The sequence below is a fragment of the Tachysurus fulvidraco genome, chromosome 20 (assembly GCF_022655615.1).
Source record: "Tachysurus fulvidraco isolate hzauxx_2018 chromosome 20, HZAU_PFXX_2.0, whole genome shotgun sequence".
Classification (NCBI taxonomy): domain Eukaryota; kingdom Metazoa; phylum Chordata; class Actinopteri; order Siluriformes; family Bagridae; genus Tachysurus; species Tachysurus fulvidraco.
The window spans coordinates 5,392,753-5,408,828 of NC_062537.1; the positions used below are offsets into that span (position 1 = coordinate 5,392,753).

The 16,076-nt window shown below is 43.8% G+C and overlaps 1 protein-coding gene across 3 annotated transcripts in view; it reads right to left on the reverse strand.

The window, feature by feature from the left end:
• zswim6 (zinc finger, SWIM-type containing 6) overlaps positions 1–16,076 on the reverse strand; it is a 55,580-nt gene that overhangs the window by 20,037 nt on the left and 19,467 nt on the right. For 2 of the 3 annotated variants that reach the window (XM_027139407.2, XM_027139406.2), the window contains exons 2-3: positions 2,589–2,945; positions 437–585 (exon numbers count right to left, since the gene is read on the reverse strand). In XM_027139407.2, the coding sequence (XP_026995208.1) occupies positions 437–585; positions 2,589–2,945 (506 nt within the window). Of the gene's footprint in view, positions 1–436; positions 586–2,588; positions 2,946–4,782; positions 4,947–16,076 lie in introns of those variants that run through there. The other variant, XM_027139408.2, reaches the window with a different exon arrangement.

A 16,076-nucleotide genomic window follows, 5' to 3' on the forward strand; every position in this document is an offset into this window, starting at 1 on the left:
AAAAAATAATCTAATTCATTCCAGGAGGCATCATTTATTGTCTAGGAAGTATTCAGAACGCCGTGCACCCTCGGCTCAGGTTAAGGAGTGGCGTGTTTACATGTGTGTGTGTGTTTGCCACACTCTCATATGTGGTGGGTGTGTTTTCGTTCCAGCGGCTTAGCAAGCGCACGAGATGTCGAAAAGACAAATCGGCAGCATCAAAGGAACTGAAACAGCAGTGAAAAACAGCAGGATGTAACACACAGAGGAGGAAGACTCGGTGCATCGAGTGCACTTCATATATTACTGCATCACCAGACGGATTTATACAAAACAACTAGATGGTTACAGGTTTAATAATAGCTGAGAACGTTTCAAGAGAATTAAAATAATGATGTCGTGCTTATTACTGTTATATGCGTACGATGAGGGCGGGGTTACCCCACTGTCCTACCTTTGAGAAGAGGAGGTTGAGCTGCTTGCCGGAGCCGTGGTATCCCCCTTGGGACAGGAAAAGTTTGACCTGTTCCCGAACCTGTTCCTCGTCAAGATGCCAGCAGTTCTCATCGTCCACGCTGGCTCCTGCTGTGGGGTCCGGGGCTCCTAACACGTGAACAAACGTGACAGTGCCGCTTAGCAAACGAATGCTAGGTAAACAAGGCTAAAAGAAACAGAGTGGCGCAGGGATCACACTTTTTTAGGCCATCCCGGAGGTTGGCGTCAAGACAGAGAGAACATGATTTTCTAATTGTATTTTGGATTATTGTAGAAAAATAATCGACAAGCCTAGACTCTAGACGAACACCACCACGGTCGCGTGACAACAACGTCACCACCGCTAAGCTTCCGACAACTCTTTATTTAAAAGACGTTCACAGACACAGTGCGTTTGTAGATGAATCTGAATGAATGAATGAATAGTTGAGGTTGTATAATAGTTACAGTTTGCTATAATAGTTACAGTTTGCACAGGAGTGTGTATAGACAACAAGACTGTAGTAGAGGAGGCTCTTCCTATTTGACGTGGTGATGTTTAATATCTCCGCAAACCCCTGTAGTCAAATTTAGCCGATTTTTTTTTTCAAGATACTTAATAGCTTAAAAAAACAACAACAAAAAAAAGTGGATTAATATTGATGTACTGTATGTCATAGGGGAAAAAAAGTGAAAATATCCTGAGCTTATGTTAACAACAGACCTTATTGCAGGCATTTAACCAAAAACCCATCCAAAACAGCTCGAGACTTCTGGACGATTTCCCCGTGATTTTAAGACTCGTTCCTGCAGCTTTCTGTATAATTTGGGTTACTGGATAATTCCTTTTTTTAGAGAAATCATACACAGCAAATTCCATATGGCCAATTTACTTTAGCAGAACACAGCCAGGTCACATATTTAGTCCTAATCCAGGCCGGAATTGACGAGAGTTCGAGAATCGGTGGTGGTATTGGAGGTCTATTAGGGTTTATAAAGAAACTCGGTTCCTTACACGTGTGCAGTGTAGTGAGGGAGCCCCCGAACCCCAGACCAGGAACAAAAGGTTTGATGGCTTAAACGCTTACAGTCTTGTTCTAAGGATTTACAAAGCACCACATCAAGACAACTTCCTGCATTCCAGCCGTGACCTCACACAGGCCTGCCTTGATGAAAGCTCCCCCTAAACCCCCAACCCCTTCCAAAATCTCCCAGTTAACCAGCTTTTTTTTTCCATAATTGGAACATCCGTTTTAGATTTCCGCTTTCCCGACAAAAGTGAAATATAATACGGGCCATTGTGCCTCGTGTCGGCATGATGAGAGAGGCGAGTCGGAGTCGGTTGCCCTCTGAGCTTTACATCATCACTGCCAGGGACTCACCAGTGGAATAAAAAGAGGCGGATACTGCCGGAAAACAGGCTGGAAACGCTGAGCGATGCCATTTACAGGCAAACCCCATGTCATTTATTACTATCAAACTAAGCATTACAATACATCATCCTGTGATATGAACAACCGGGTAAAGCTGTTCCAGAAAAATCGTCCTTAAATCCTTTCCTGCAACCTCAATATAGACCATAGTGGTACGCGACATCATAACAGCCAGAAACTGAATAGCACTTCTACTCGCAGTACGGCAAAGGAGCAGCATGTTCCGGATCGTCGGTATCCAGGCATCGGTAGGTGAGAAATCTCCGGATGATCTACTGCTTCCACTGAGACTCTGCAGCATGGAAAACAATGGACGCTGCGCTGTCCCATAATGCAACAGGGCCTGGTGTGGAAGAGCTGTGTGTACTGTATGTGCTACAACTTTAGCTCTTTGTGGTTAACCCATACACCTGAGTAAACTGTTGAAGTTTTGTTGTGGTTATGATGACATCATGTGTCACCAGACAATACCATCATTAAGATGTGGCATGTCCGGATTGTACACATCATTGTATACTTTTTTCCTCCATCTCGAGACAAAAGAAATAAAACACTCGCTGCTATGAAGCGGTGATACTGAAGACTCCTTCTCTCTTACTATAGAATCTACTGAGCTGATGTTACAGAAATGTGGTACAGAATGGAGCGGTGCTAGAAATCTCCACACACACGCGTGTGTGTAACGGAGTCTCCCCTCACCGTGTACTTGGTTGATCTCGGAGTTCTGTGAGAGGATCTCGTCGGCGAGTTTCTGTGCGGTGGGCAGCACTTCTGTGTGGTGCACGGTGATGAGGTACTGGACAAACTTCTGGAGCTGATCGCGGTTCATCTGGAAGAGCGTCTCGGAGATGGGCAAGTGCAGTTTGACCTGCTCGGGCCGTCGAACGCGGTACAGTGACAGTGCTACCACGTGTGCACAGTAAAAAATGTCCTTGTTGCCGCAGCTACACGTCACCGACGTGATCTTGCAGCGGTCGAAGCTGATAGCTACGCTGCACACCATCTCGGGTTCGGACGGCGTGGCTGGTTCTGTCACTGTGCCACTGAGATGAAAACCTGAAGAGGGGGAAAAAACATCAAAGAAGTGTTTAAGAATTTTTTTCATTTATGTTTTATTATACCATTCTACCTGTGTGTGTGTGTGTCTCTCCATCGCTCTGTGGGTGTATGTGTCTCTCTCTCTCCATCGCTCTGTGGGTGTATGTGTCTCTCTCTCTCCATCGCTCTGTGGGTGTGTGTGTCTGTCTCCATCTCTCTGGGTGTGTGTGTGCACGTGTGTGTGTGTCTCTCTCTCTCTCTCCATCGCTCTGTGGGTGTGTGTGTCTGTCTCCATCTCTCTGGGTGTGTGTGTGCGTGTGTGTGTGTGTCTCTCTCTCTCTCCATCGCTCTGGGGGGTGTGTCTCTGTCTCCATCTCTCTGGGTGTGTGTGTCTGTCTGTCTCGCTCTCCATCTCTTTCTTTCTGGGTGTGTGTCTCTCTCTATCTCTTGGTGGTGGTGAGGGAGGTTGTGTGTGTGTCTCTCTCCATCTCTCTGGGTGTGTGTCTCTCTCTTTCTGTCTCTATCTCTATGGGTGCGTCTCTCTCTCTCTCTCTCTCTGAGGTGTGTGTGTGTCTCTCTCTCTCTCTGGGTGGGTGGGTGGTTTGGGTGTGTGTCTCTCTCTCTCTCTCTCTCTCTCTCTTTCTCCGGGTGTGTGTGTCTCTATCTCTCTCTCTTTGTGTCTCTCTCTGGGTGTGTTTGCGTCTCTCTCTCCATCTCGATCTCTCTCTGGGTGGGGGTGTGTCTCTCTCTCTCTCTCTCTCTCTCTCCGGGTGTGTGTGTCTCTATCTCTCTCTCTTTCTGTCTCTCTCTGGGTGTGTTTGCGTCTCTCTCTCCATCTCGATCTCTCTCTGGGTGGGGGTGTGTCTCTCTCTCTGGGTGTGTGTGTGTCTCTCTCAGTCTCTCTCACTCTCTCTGGATGTGTGTGTCTCTCTCCGTCTATGCCTCTCTTTATTCCAAAACGCTTTATTCAAACCACCTTCACATTTCATCACAGCTGAGCCATTTTAACCCATGAGTAACCAAGCAGAATAAACATACTGCTGGCTGCAAAACAATAACTACATTTTAGTCCCAGTTAGTCGACCCACATGCCTTATTTACACTCCCACCCAAAATCACTATCAGCCCAAACATAGACATATTTAAATAAATAATGTGGTCCACCCCCACACCCCCCCAAAAAAAAATTCCCTTTCATATCACTAAAATGAGTGGGAGATACATACACTGGGTACTCTTACACTGACTGACCTTTTTTTTAAATTACCACCTACATTTATTGTACAGTTCCAGTTCTTCTTAAATAGTTAAAAGATAAAAATACAACAAGCAAAAATAAAAACTCCACAAACACGAGTCCCGACGACCAAAGAAAGACAGGAAGAGGAAGTGAGAGCCCTTATTCCCTGTTGGTGAACAGATGTTTGTGTGTGTGTGTGTGTGTGTGTGTGTGTGTGTGTGTGTGTGTCTGGGGAGGCCTGCCTACCATGACTGGCGTGTGCCACTACAAAGGGCTGGAGGGAAAAAAAAAAGAAGTCTGCTGCTCATTTGAATAGCATTTGATGTCAGACCAAGAGAGGCGGAGAAGTCACATGCTGATTAGGAAGTGAAGTACACACTGAGTCGCTACTGACTCAGTGAGTCGACTCCGAGTCAACGTTGCATTATGAATCATTGTATACAGCAAAACAGTATAATGGATTATTAAACAATGACATTAGCAAGAAACCAGGGATTTTATTCTAATTTCCCTCTCCATCACTCTCTTCCCCCTCCCCCTCCCCCCTCTGATAGTGTGGTGTGCCCACCTCCTCTAACACGCGCCCTCTACCTTTCCTGTCTGTTACATCCTCACCTTTATGGCACGATGCTCTGCTTTTGATTCTGCTCAGCTCTCTGAACCGCGAGTCTGAGGCCGGAGTAGATAAAGTCAGCAGGGTGGGGTAGGATGGAGTGGGCTGCGTATTTGCGTTTTTCATTTCACTTCTCTTCTTTATGTGCTGACCTTGCACCAGCCACCTATCCGCCAATCCGCTCCCTGTGATGCTAAAAATATTTGATCGCTCAAGAAAAGCCTTTGCTTGGTTATAGGCAGTCAGAAGGGAGAGGGAAAAAAAGAAAGAAAGAAAAAAAAAAAAACAGGCCATTTTCCAACAGGGAGCTGCTGGAGGAGCCGGAATAAAATGCACTTGCACAGATTTAATATTTTGGTCGTGCGGACGTTTTCATCTGTGTGGTTTATACATCTGTAGTTCACATAGAGCCGCACGCTGACGGGCTGCTCGGTGTTACTCTTGGCTTGCATCAACGGCTTGAATCCGAAGCAGACTGGATTCCCTGGGGCATGTCTCAAATCGAACTTAATTCCAGATGTAGTAAACTAACAGGAGATTCACGCTCGCGTCTAGACCGTGTAAGTGGTTTAGTCCGCTCTTACTCCTATTCATTCACACAGGTTACAGTCACAAAGAGGGGAAAAGCGAATTCTAACTAATTGTGACCGCTAATGGTGACCGCTTGATCCGAACGTAGGCATGTGATGCGTTAACACTTCATACCGTTTCCTCTGAAACACTTCCCTAAGGAGGCGGAAGGTAGAAAGACAACAAGAGTATAGAGTGTGTTAAAGGCGAATAACACTAAACAAAAGTGAGAATTCTCTCCTCAGCAAAGCAGAAGCAGCAGCAGCATTGAAACACAGGAGCCGGAATATAAGCACGTGATCAGCATTTCCGGACATGCCTCGTTATCGGTTCTTTTTATTCTTGGACTTCATATTACATTCTGCATGAATTAACTGCTGCACTTCTTTAATTACTGCACACTACACTACAAGGCCATGCCCTTTGTAGTGCCCTATGTAGTGCCCTAGGTAGTGCAGCTGCTCTCATCATCAATATAATCTACAATCTTTAAAAAAAAAACCAACACACAAGTCAAAAAGTGACAAAGGCGCCTTGTTTCGATCATCGTGTTTACACTTATGGCTGTTTAGAATCACTGCTTTATTTTTTTTTGTCGGATATAAAAATTAGCAGGCTTTTACACAATGCATGAACAAATAAACAAATGATGTCTGAACTTTTTCTAGCCTTGATGTGAAATTATAATGAAATCCATGTTGCATAAAAAGGCCCCCCCTTTTATAATTGGGGGTGTGGCTTTGTTCACAATGAACCAATCACATGTTCAAAAGCATTTCTCATACAGCTGTCGTCAGTGTAATGATTGCGATGAACCCCAAATAAAGCTCATCTGTTTCTGTAGGATTTTTTCTTCACATCTTGTTTCCAACAGACTGCTGAAGCCATGATCAAAAGAGCTTGCGTGATCGCTCGCTTGTTGGGACTATCGATCCGGGGAGGTGAAGAATAGAATTTCCAAAACATTAGATGTGCCGTGACATTTTGTAAAGCCGGCCATCAACAAATCAAGGAAATAGAGCAGCATAGTGAGCTCAAGAACAGGATGAAAACACTAGACAAAAAATAAACACAAATGTTCCAAGGAGGCTGCAAAGGGACCTAGAGCAGAGTCACAAATTGGGCGGTTATATCCGACATGAACCGATTCCCTCTCTGCATGTGACCACAATCTCTTATTCTTTACACGTTTGGGTTATGGGGATGTTAGCTAGACGGAAAACAAACTCAGATAAATCACTCACCGCAAACCATGAGGCAAAAAAGTCTGATGAACCCAATTCTAAAAAAGTAGCAACCTGAACAGAACAGCATACACAGTGCAGCACGGTGGTGGCAGCATCCTGGCTTTAGGGCTGCTTTTCTTCACCAGAACGTAGGCTTTTATCAAGTTAAATAGCTACAAAATACCAGTGGAGTTTTAGTGCAGAGCCTTCAGTAAGATGAAGATGAAAAGGAAGTTCTCCTTTCAACACGACAATGACCCAAAGTGTTACACCCACATCAACAAAGGAACGACTTTTTGAATCCAAGATCAAATGTATTTGAATGTCCAAGCCAGAACCCAGACCTAAATCCAGCAAAAAAAAAAAAAATCTGTGGGATGACCTGCAGCGGGCAACTTCTTACAATCTGATGGAGCTAGAATGTTTTTACAGGAAAAACGTTGCCAAGCCGAGATCCTCAGATGCTTGACTCGAATGTGTTTCAACAATATATTAGTTTGCGGGTGTGCATACTTATGCAACTAGGATATTATAGAGTCATATATTTTTTGATGGATATAATTCTATAAGTATATAATTATCAATGTTGGTGAAAGTATATTACAGGATTAATAATAGGCAGTGGGACCAAATATTTATATCAGTTTAATTAAAAATTCTGATTTATTTTCACATGCAAGATAGAATTCGATCATATCATCGATCATATCATAAAACACGATCCCGAATTCAAATCATGGCTTGTTTGTAATGTGCATGTAGTACATATGTGTGTGTGTGTGTGTATACACACACACACACACACACACACACACACACACACACACACACACACACACACACACAGTACAGACCAAAAGTTTGGACATACCTTCTCATTCAAAGAGTTTTCTTTATTTTCATGACTATGAAAATTGTAGATTCACACTGAAGGCATCAAAACTATGAATTAACACGTGTGGAATTATATACGTAACAAAAAAGCGTGGAAAAAAATGGCCCCAAACACACCTCCAGGCTGTGTAAGGGCTATATGACTATGAAGGAGAGTGATGGGGTGCTGCACCAGATGACCTGGCCTCCACAGTCACCTGACCTGAACCCAATCGAGATGGTTTGGGGTGAGCTGGAGCGCAGAGTGAAGGCAAAAGGGCCAACAAGTGCTAAGCATCTCTGGGAACTCCTTCAAGACTGTTGGAAGACCATTTCAGGTGACGACCTCTTGAAGCTCATCAAGAGAATGCCAAGAGTGTGCAAAGCAGTGATCAAAAAGCAAAAGGTGGCTACTTTGAAGAACCTAGAATATGACATATTTTCAGTTTTTTTACACTTTTTTGTTATGAACTAAATGTTCTCTTTGAATGAGAAGGTTTGTCCAAACTTTTGGTCTGTACTGTATATATAAAAAGAAAAGGGACCCACAAAACTGAAATTCTTCATCATTATTGACTCCAACAGTAAACAGTGTGATGTGTGTTCCTTGTGTTACTTGTTCATGTTTCTGCCATAACTGATCCAAACCGCGTCCACTTTTTAATCAGGAATAAAGCCAACACGCTTGCCAAACCAACACCCCAGGGAGCTCCAACGCCGCGCATCGTCACTGTTCTGTAGAACGAGCTCATCGTTTATAACAGCATATAACCTCCAGACATCAGGTTTATATCAATGTGCTCAGTCTATTACTATTTATACATGAACAACCTGAACACGGGGACTCTATAGCTGAAGCTTCACGTCGTCACGTTTTGTTTTTTTTTTTAAACGTGTCATTGTTGCTATGGTTTTCTGTGAGACGGAATAACTCTCCAGTGTCGGTGCTTTAACTTTTTTTTTTTAAATTAAAATTCAATGATTAAAATGTTAAATACAATATCAATTAGGTTAGTGAGTGATTAACAGTGAGTGTAATTATAACCAGATAAAAAACTATGATGCTCAATCTTCGATTCTTTCGTGTAGGAATGCAAGTGATATAAGCGCAGTGGAATAAGTGGAATAAACACTTTTTATTGGAAAATAATTGCTGCTGAAAGTAGCTGCTGTCGGTCGGTCCGTCTGCCCGGTTTGTTGATCGTTTCCCCAGAACAGAACGTTTTCTCCCTTCAATATTTACCAAATGATGATGGATATCGGTTTTGGTTATTAATAAGGCATGAATTCTTCTCTGATTACAGAAGTGAAAAAGTTGTCGGAATGGAGACTTTAAGGCAAATTTTCACTTTCATTTCAGGTTATTGCTTTCTTCTGTCACATTCGGTGTCAATTGTGTCCGTTTGAACGTTTATAAAGCAACATGGTGATAGTAACAAAATCCATATATTAAGATAATGCTAAAAACATAAGCATAACATAAGCACCAAATACTACATCAGCGGACCACCACAGGCCAGGTGTGGGTGAAGAAACCGGCTGGAAATCAGGCGACAAGGAATAAGGAGCCATTTGGGAGTTGACTGTGACGGGAAACAAGGACACCCCGTGCACTTTTCTGGCACCCGTTGAAACACACACCCCACCCCCACCCCCACCCCTAATGATTTTCTAAGCATAGTGATCCACACAGGGGAATGCTTTAATGAGCAGGCTGCTACGGGTAGAGGAGGCCGAGCAGGGAGCGATGCTCTTCTCCCCAGTGTTCCCATCTCCCATCTCCCGGACAGTTCATCAGCACTGAACCATCTGTTAGCTCGGGTTAAAGACAGGCCCGTGCACTTCCTGCTATTCTCAGACACGCTGGTAAATCATTAGCTACACCTCGGCTCTGTACTGCAGAAAGAAAAAGCTGCCGGTTCTTTCATCATGCTACGCTCACTAACTCTTACATTCGGAGAGACGTGCATAAACCTGGGTACTCGTCCACCAACCGTCAGCATCCCGGAGTCACTCTTACGGGTTAAACCCACAGATTACTGTACAATACAATACAAGAAAAGGCAAGCGTCTGATCTGAATTTCTAGCGCTTACGCTTTGAGCAGCTGCTCTGGTTAAATCGAACACCGTTTCAGGACGACTGAATTACAGCCGCAGACGTTTATCACGGTTATATGACAAATAATTACACTCCCTACCATATATCCCCAGTTTATAGGCTGCGGATGGCAGATAGTAACACGCGTGCTGATGGATCGTAGCGTTACGTCAGAATCTTAAACCCGCACCGGCTCGGCTTTCAGGGGAATTTACCGCCTTATCGTCCAACGCCTTAATGGTAGGACTGGAGCAACAAGACAATTAGTATAACTTTAATTAACACATCTTCTCGCTGGTCAGTTTTATTAAAGCATTTAGCTAAGCAAAGCCCAGCGGATCTTGAAGATTTTATACTGGCACCACGCAAGAACCTGCTGTTATTATCCAGTCGGGGTTTTTTTTAAGCCAGGAAAACAACCTAATAATACTTTCCTAGTAATTAAGTAAAATTAAGTTCTTTTTTTTTTTTTTTAAATGCTAAAGGTTACTAATATCTTTCACCCAAGGAGGTGAATATCCATCTGCGTAGCTTAATTAGGATTTCTTTCTTTTTCTTTTTTTTTAAGAATACAATAAAATGAATATATTCCAGTGTTTATACACGGCTGTTAATTCAATTAAAACTTGACATTAGCTTTTATTACACTTTTGGGTAAAAAATAAATAAAAAATCGTCAGAACCGATTTGACGTGTTTGTGTAGCGAAGTGACCAAACAGCTGTAAGTCATCTGGGAAGCAACACCAGGCAAAATTCAGCATTAGGACAACAGACAGGGGGCGCACTGGGCAACGGTGAAGAAATTGAACTTGATACAAATGACGAGCAAGGCGACAACCGATAGAAGAGAGAGACGATGGTTTATTTTGTTCAGTGTTTACGTTCGCGTCTAAAGACGGGGGCACCTACATACAGTAAATAAAAACAAACCAACCAACAAACAATAAAATGTAGCTTCTGCTACAGGGTTGGAAAAGAACAATCCTCGCATACTGATCATGTGCGTCATCTGCTTATGTGGCGAATTACTTACAGAAATGAGTTTCTATTTCCGTTAGGCGTGCACCTGACCCCACAACCCAACTGCTGATATTACTAAATACTGAAGGCTGCAATAAAAAATAAATAAAACCAGCTGCAGTCATGTTCACAGGTGGAATGGAATTTATTACTGGTGGAAGAGGTGAGAAAGAGAGGACGAAAAAATAAAACCTTAAGGATGATGATTTAAGCCGAGTTCCTACACTTCCAGCGAGAAGCCAGAGGCGCCTGAGATAAGGAGATTGATAACACTTCATTTCCGGGCTGACAGCAGTGTGTGTCACTCCTGCACACACTGACAGAGAAAATGAAGAAGAATGACCATACGGGTCTTTTTTTTCCTTTCTGCCTATACAAACAGGTTGTGACAAAGTGTACAGAAGAGCTGATATTCTGCGAGACGGACAACCGACATGAAGTGCTTTCCCAAACGTTTGCCATCAATCGCGTCCTGTTGAGCGTTAAAGATGGCTTCCTCCCTTTTTCATTTTCAGCGCGGCTTTCGAAATACGGGCATGTAACCTTTCTCGTTCGCGACTGCCCTTTTCAAAATATTAACATTTCAAAAATATGTCCAATTAGCTTTGACCTACGTGTTGACCTGAAAGACGGATCTGGAGCAGGCGCTGAAAATGGCAACAAGGCTTACCAAACAAAACACCACACGTGTAAAAAAAAACATGGGATGTGGTAGCTCAGTGGTTACGGTGTTGGACTACTGATCGGAAGGTCATGGGTTCGTACCCCAGGACCAAGCTGCCACTGCTGGGCCCCTGAACAAGGCCCTTAACCCTCAATTGAGTGCAAGTCACTCTGGATAAGGGTGTCCGCTAAATGCCGTAAATGTAATAAATAAATAAAAGCCTGTTACTCATAGAACATCTAAGCAAGGTAAAGCCACAATGTTAAACAAACTAGCTTGAACAACCACCTTGACCCTCAACTGCCCTGATGTAAGAAACTAGATGAAGGGAAGTCTCTCTGGATCAGCAAGTCTGGCAAATGCCATAAACGTACATCTAAATCCATGTCATTTACATCACCACTTTTTACTACTCCGTTCTGGTTGATCGGAAGCATTTATTGATTTTCTAAACATTAATAATGCTCGTTCAAACACACGATCACGATCTAGAGTGACACGAAGGCTTGTGCACTGAAGCTTGTACGCTGTAAACAGATAATGTTACAACCTAAGTGACAACAGGAACTACAGTAGCTTGTTTCCCCAATGCTTTAATACACAGCATTAAATAGCCCTAAAGTGAAAAAAACATGACGCGTCATTCTTTAATAACTACATAATAGTTGTATGGGCAACCAAGCTGTGGTACAAGAGAAAGAAACCACTTCAGTATGAGGTCATTTTCTACTGTTGCACGTTTTTTTTTTTATCTTGATTATTAGATTGTCTGGTATTCTAGTATTTGTAACCACAGCAAGCCTCAGATTTGTTTCATTTCAGGAACTCGCATATTTTCCAAATGATCACAAGGAACAACTAGCAAAAGTCCACTTATTATATTCCAGAGTGGTGCTGGACAAATGCCCTTCTTATTCCGTTCAATTTGTATAGCACTTACAGAAATATATACATTTAGGATATTCATTCATTCATTCATTCATTTTATTTTCTACCGCTTATTCAAACTTCTCGGGTCACGGGGAGCCTGTGCCTGTCTCAGGCGTCATTAGGCATCAAGGCAAGATACACCCTGGATGGAGTGCCAACCCATCACAGGGCACACACACACACACACTACGGACAATTTTCCAGAGATGCCAATCAACCTACAGTACCATGCATGTCTTTGGACCGGGGGAGGAAACCGGAGTACCCGGGGGAAACCCCCGAGGCACGGGGAGAACATGCAAACTCCACACACACAAGGCGGAGGCAGGAATCGAACCCCCAACCCTGGAGGTGTGAGGCAAACGTGTTAACCACTAAGCCACCGTGCCCCCCACATTTAGAATATGAATTAGAAATATAAAAATGATTAATAATGAGCAAGTCAGAGGTGACGGCATCCACAGTGTGATTGTTTTGAGGACAAAGGCAATGATCTGGAGCCACAACCTGGAGATGTTAATGACACAAGTCATGGTATTTACCTGTTAAAACAAAACAGGAAAAAAAAAAACACCATATAACCCACCATCCAGACACAGAGGATAAATTAATTAATTAAATAAATGATCTAGAAAATGTTTCCTGTAATTTCCAGGCCATTGATGCCATGGACTTTGTTATTAGTGACTTACTGGTTTCAAGCAAATGTTTTTTGTTCCTCCTGCATTTCTCTAATAAAACAAAGAAAAAGCATGTTGCTTCTTATACTGCATTAAAAAAAAAGGAAATGTTTGTCCTTTCCTCTCGACCCTCCCCCATCTCCTCGTATTCGACCATGATTAGAAGACACCAGCAATTAACCTTCAGGATGTCATGTGCTAGTTATTAAACTCTGACATTTTGCCCCGTCCAAGGTTATCCTCCCGAGGGTTTCTAAAACGGCTGCAGTCGTTCGAAAAAGCAACCATTTTCAGACCTCTGGTTTGTGTCGCTCTACAAACCGACTGGCTTCTGTAATCAAACTCCTGCTCGGGCTGCTGCCGGTTTTACATAAACCCGTTTGTTTTCTTCTTAAGACCACCCAAACACAAGGGAGGAGATCAAGCGCATTTTTCAGACACCGTCTTTCCGACTCTTGCCAAAATGGACGACAGGGTGATTACTAGCGTGCTCCTCTGGGCTCGCTGCTTTAGCTGGGGAAAACAAAACGTAGAAAATGTCAAAGGCGTAATACAACACCGGCGACCAAATATAGATAATCAGCCACAGTACAAAAGCAGACAAACGAAAAACAGTGAGAGGATTACGCCGCTTGTTTTTATAATTAGCTCTGTTCGTTACTAGGTTGAAAAGGTGCAGCATAATTACTGCAGGAATTGCTGTAGTCCTAAATTTTGTTGCGTTAAATGCGATAAATCCATCCCGTGTGATCAATATGTGCTTTACGGAACATGATTACATTCATGTGAATGTCTTCATTAAAGGTATCTTCATGCGGAATTTAATTCTCCGTTCTCGAGTACTTGGGTATTTCCAAACTCAATTAGAAAGCAATGACTATTTTTTTTTTTTGGGGTGGGGGGTGGGGGGGGGGTTGGAGTGGTCTTTATTTCTCAACTTGTCTTAGAATCTCCACTCCACAGTCTTAAAGGGTTTCAAAAATGGTTTCACATGCAAAAAAAACGAAATATTACACACTCCGCTATCTGACCAAACAACGATTTTTAAGTTTCCTGCATGACTTGGGAGAGGGGAAAAAAAAAAAACGTATGAAAGAATGTCCCACAAACTTAGCACTGTTTTGTGGATTACGCTAATGTTGTTGCACTAAAGGGCAACCGCACAGCAGATAGAGCTTGATAATACCCAGAAAAAAGGCTCTGGGTCTCTGTAGGCTGGAATTACATCTGACTGTGCTCTTAGCCAACGAAAGAAAACACTGCAGGAGCAAAGCACATCTAGCAATAGGTACCGGTTTTCGAGCAGTTTAATAGCGGCGTACCGCTTAACGTGATGCAATTCAATTGGAGGAACTGAACCGTACACACCAGCAAGGTGGAGTCATGTGGTATCCACCCAATCCCAAACCTTGCTGATGCATTCACTTGGGTAAATAAGCCATCCAAAGTTATCCCCTCTTTGATGAGACAGTTGTGTATGGTTGTGCACTCCTTTGGCACTGGATGCTGATGGGGCAGATAGAGCGCCTTTGTGTGTGGTCCCATCAGTAAACAGCATGCCACAGGCTTGGAAAAGCACAGCTGGGGCCCAGGCGTGTTTTCCCAACAGCCAATTGCCACACTTGGTGCTGCTGACTGACCAGGCTGAACCTACTAATCCACATCCTTCTCTGCCACATCTTCCTTCACCTCCGAACTTGACTCACGTTTCCAATAACAAGTGATAGTGTAGCAGAGGGAGGAAGGCGATCACGACGACTATTGAACAAAACATCAAACCCCTCCTATCAGGGCATGCACACACACACACACACACACACACACACACACACACACACCTGCTTCCTGGACTGGTCCCTGAAGTCCCACAATACAATGAACAGCGTGGGCAGGTTGCAGTTCAGACTTGATTTGTGTTACAGGACAAAACTGGAAACCAGGCCTCAAAAACACATGTGTAGCGTGCTCGAGTTGGACCATGTCTCATGCCTCAAGTCTATCCCACATGCCTTGGACGTCTGTTTAAGCTGAAGCTCGCTATAAGAACATGTGGAACAGTTTCAGTTCCACATGCAGCTGTATAGGGAACAGGATGAGGACAGGCGCTTCCTGTCTAACACAAGCGCTTTTCCGCACCAGCGCTGAGTGGGATGGAACAAAAGATCAAATGCAGTTAGCTGAAAGAAAAACATGCATCCAAAGCACTATTTGAGCCGGATTAGGTTTGATAATGTAATTTGTAAGGGATTTGACTGGCCAATTCGGCTGGGATAAAGTGTCTGTATGATTTGGCCAAATGACCACAGAGAGCCAAGATATCCACATCTCGGCCCTGATGTACAGCGACACTGAAACAAGACACTTGTGTGTGAATTAGGCCACCACAAATGATGTGCGCATGCTCCGACGTGCTGTACGTGGCGTGTTCTGCTACACTGTTTGGAAAGAATCACGGCTCTGTGGATAGACTGCCTTTTTCTCATCCGCCAGTCTGCCAGTCCACATCCCAAGAGAAGAGGGGTGGGGTGGATGTGGTTCTTTATTCGGGACCCCTCCCAGCCCACTGTAGGCCCCAGCGGTGAGAGTAAAAATGGCGTTTAAAAATAGGCCAGAGCCACAGTGAGACTGCTAAAAGCTTTAAGGCTGAGGTTAATACACAAGCTTCTGATTTGTAGAGCGATGAATGCACTGGTCTGTTGAGTTGGCTTGGTTAAGGGAGAAGCAGATCAGCTCCAAGAACAGCTCGACAGTATGGCTCAATTTCAGAGATATCCTCTCTCATTTAGACACACCAATCTGCCTGCATTGCCGTGAGTCATTTGTATAGTGCTTACGTCTGGGGAAAAAAAAGTTGCATTATAGCATGAACTAATGTACTATGAAGTTGCAAAACTGTACAACACACTGCAGTGCTTAGCACACTAACGGCTTTCACTTCTCCTTCAGGCGGCTCAGTTGGTTAGTATGCCTGGAATTCACACCCGGGCTAACTGACTGGAAAACCTGACTAATAATGAACAGAGGAGGAATAGAGAAATAGAGTGGCCTGGCGAAAGAAGGCACCTCCCCCGTTTCCCCTCTTATGCTCTGTAGTCAGCTGACGATGCGGCCACAAGGGATGCGTTCCACACACTGGCTGCACTCCACGCCTGCTCGCTCGGTCTCGTTTGCGCACATCCGCCCACATATGTTGCCTCCTCCCCCCCTCAGCTGGTTCAACCGTGCACAATGTA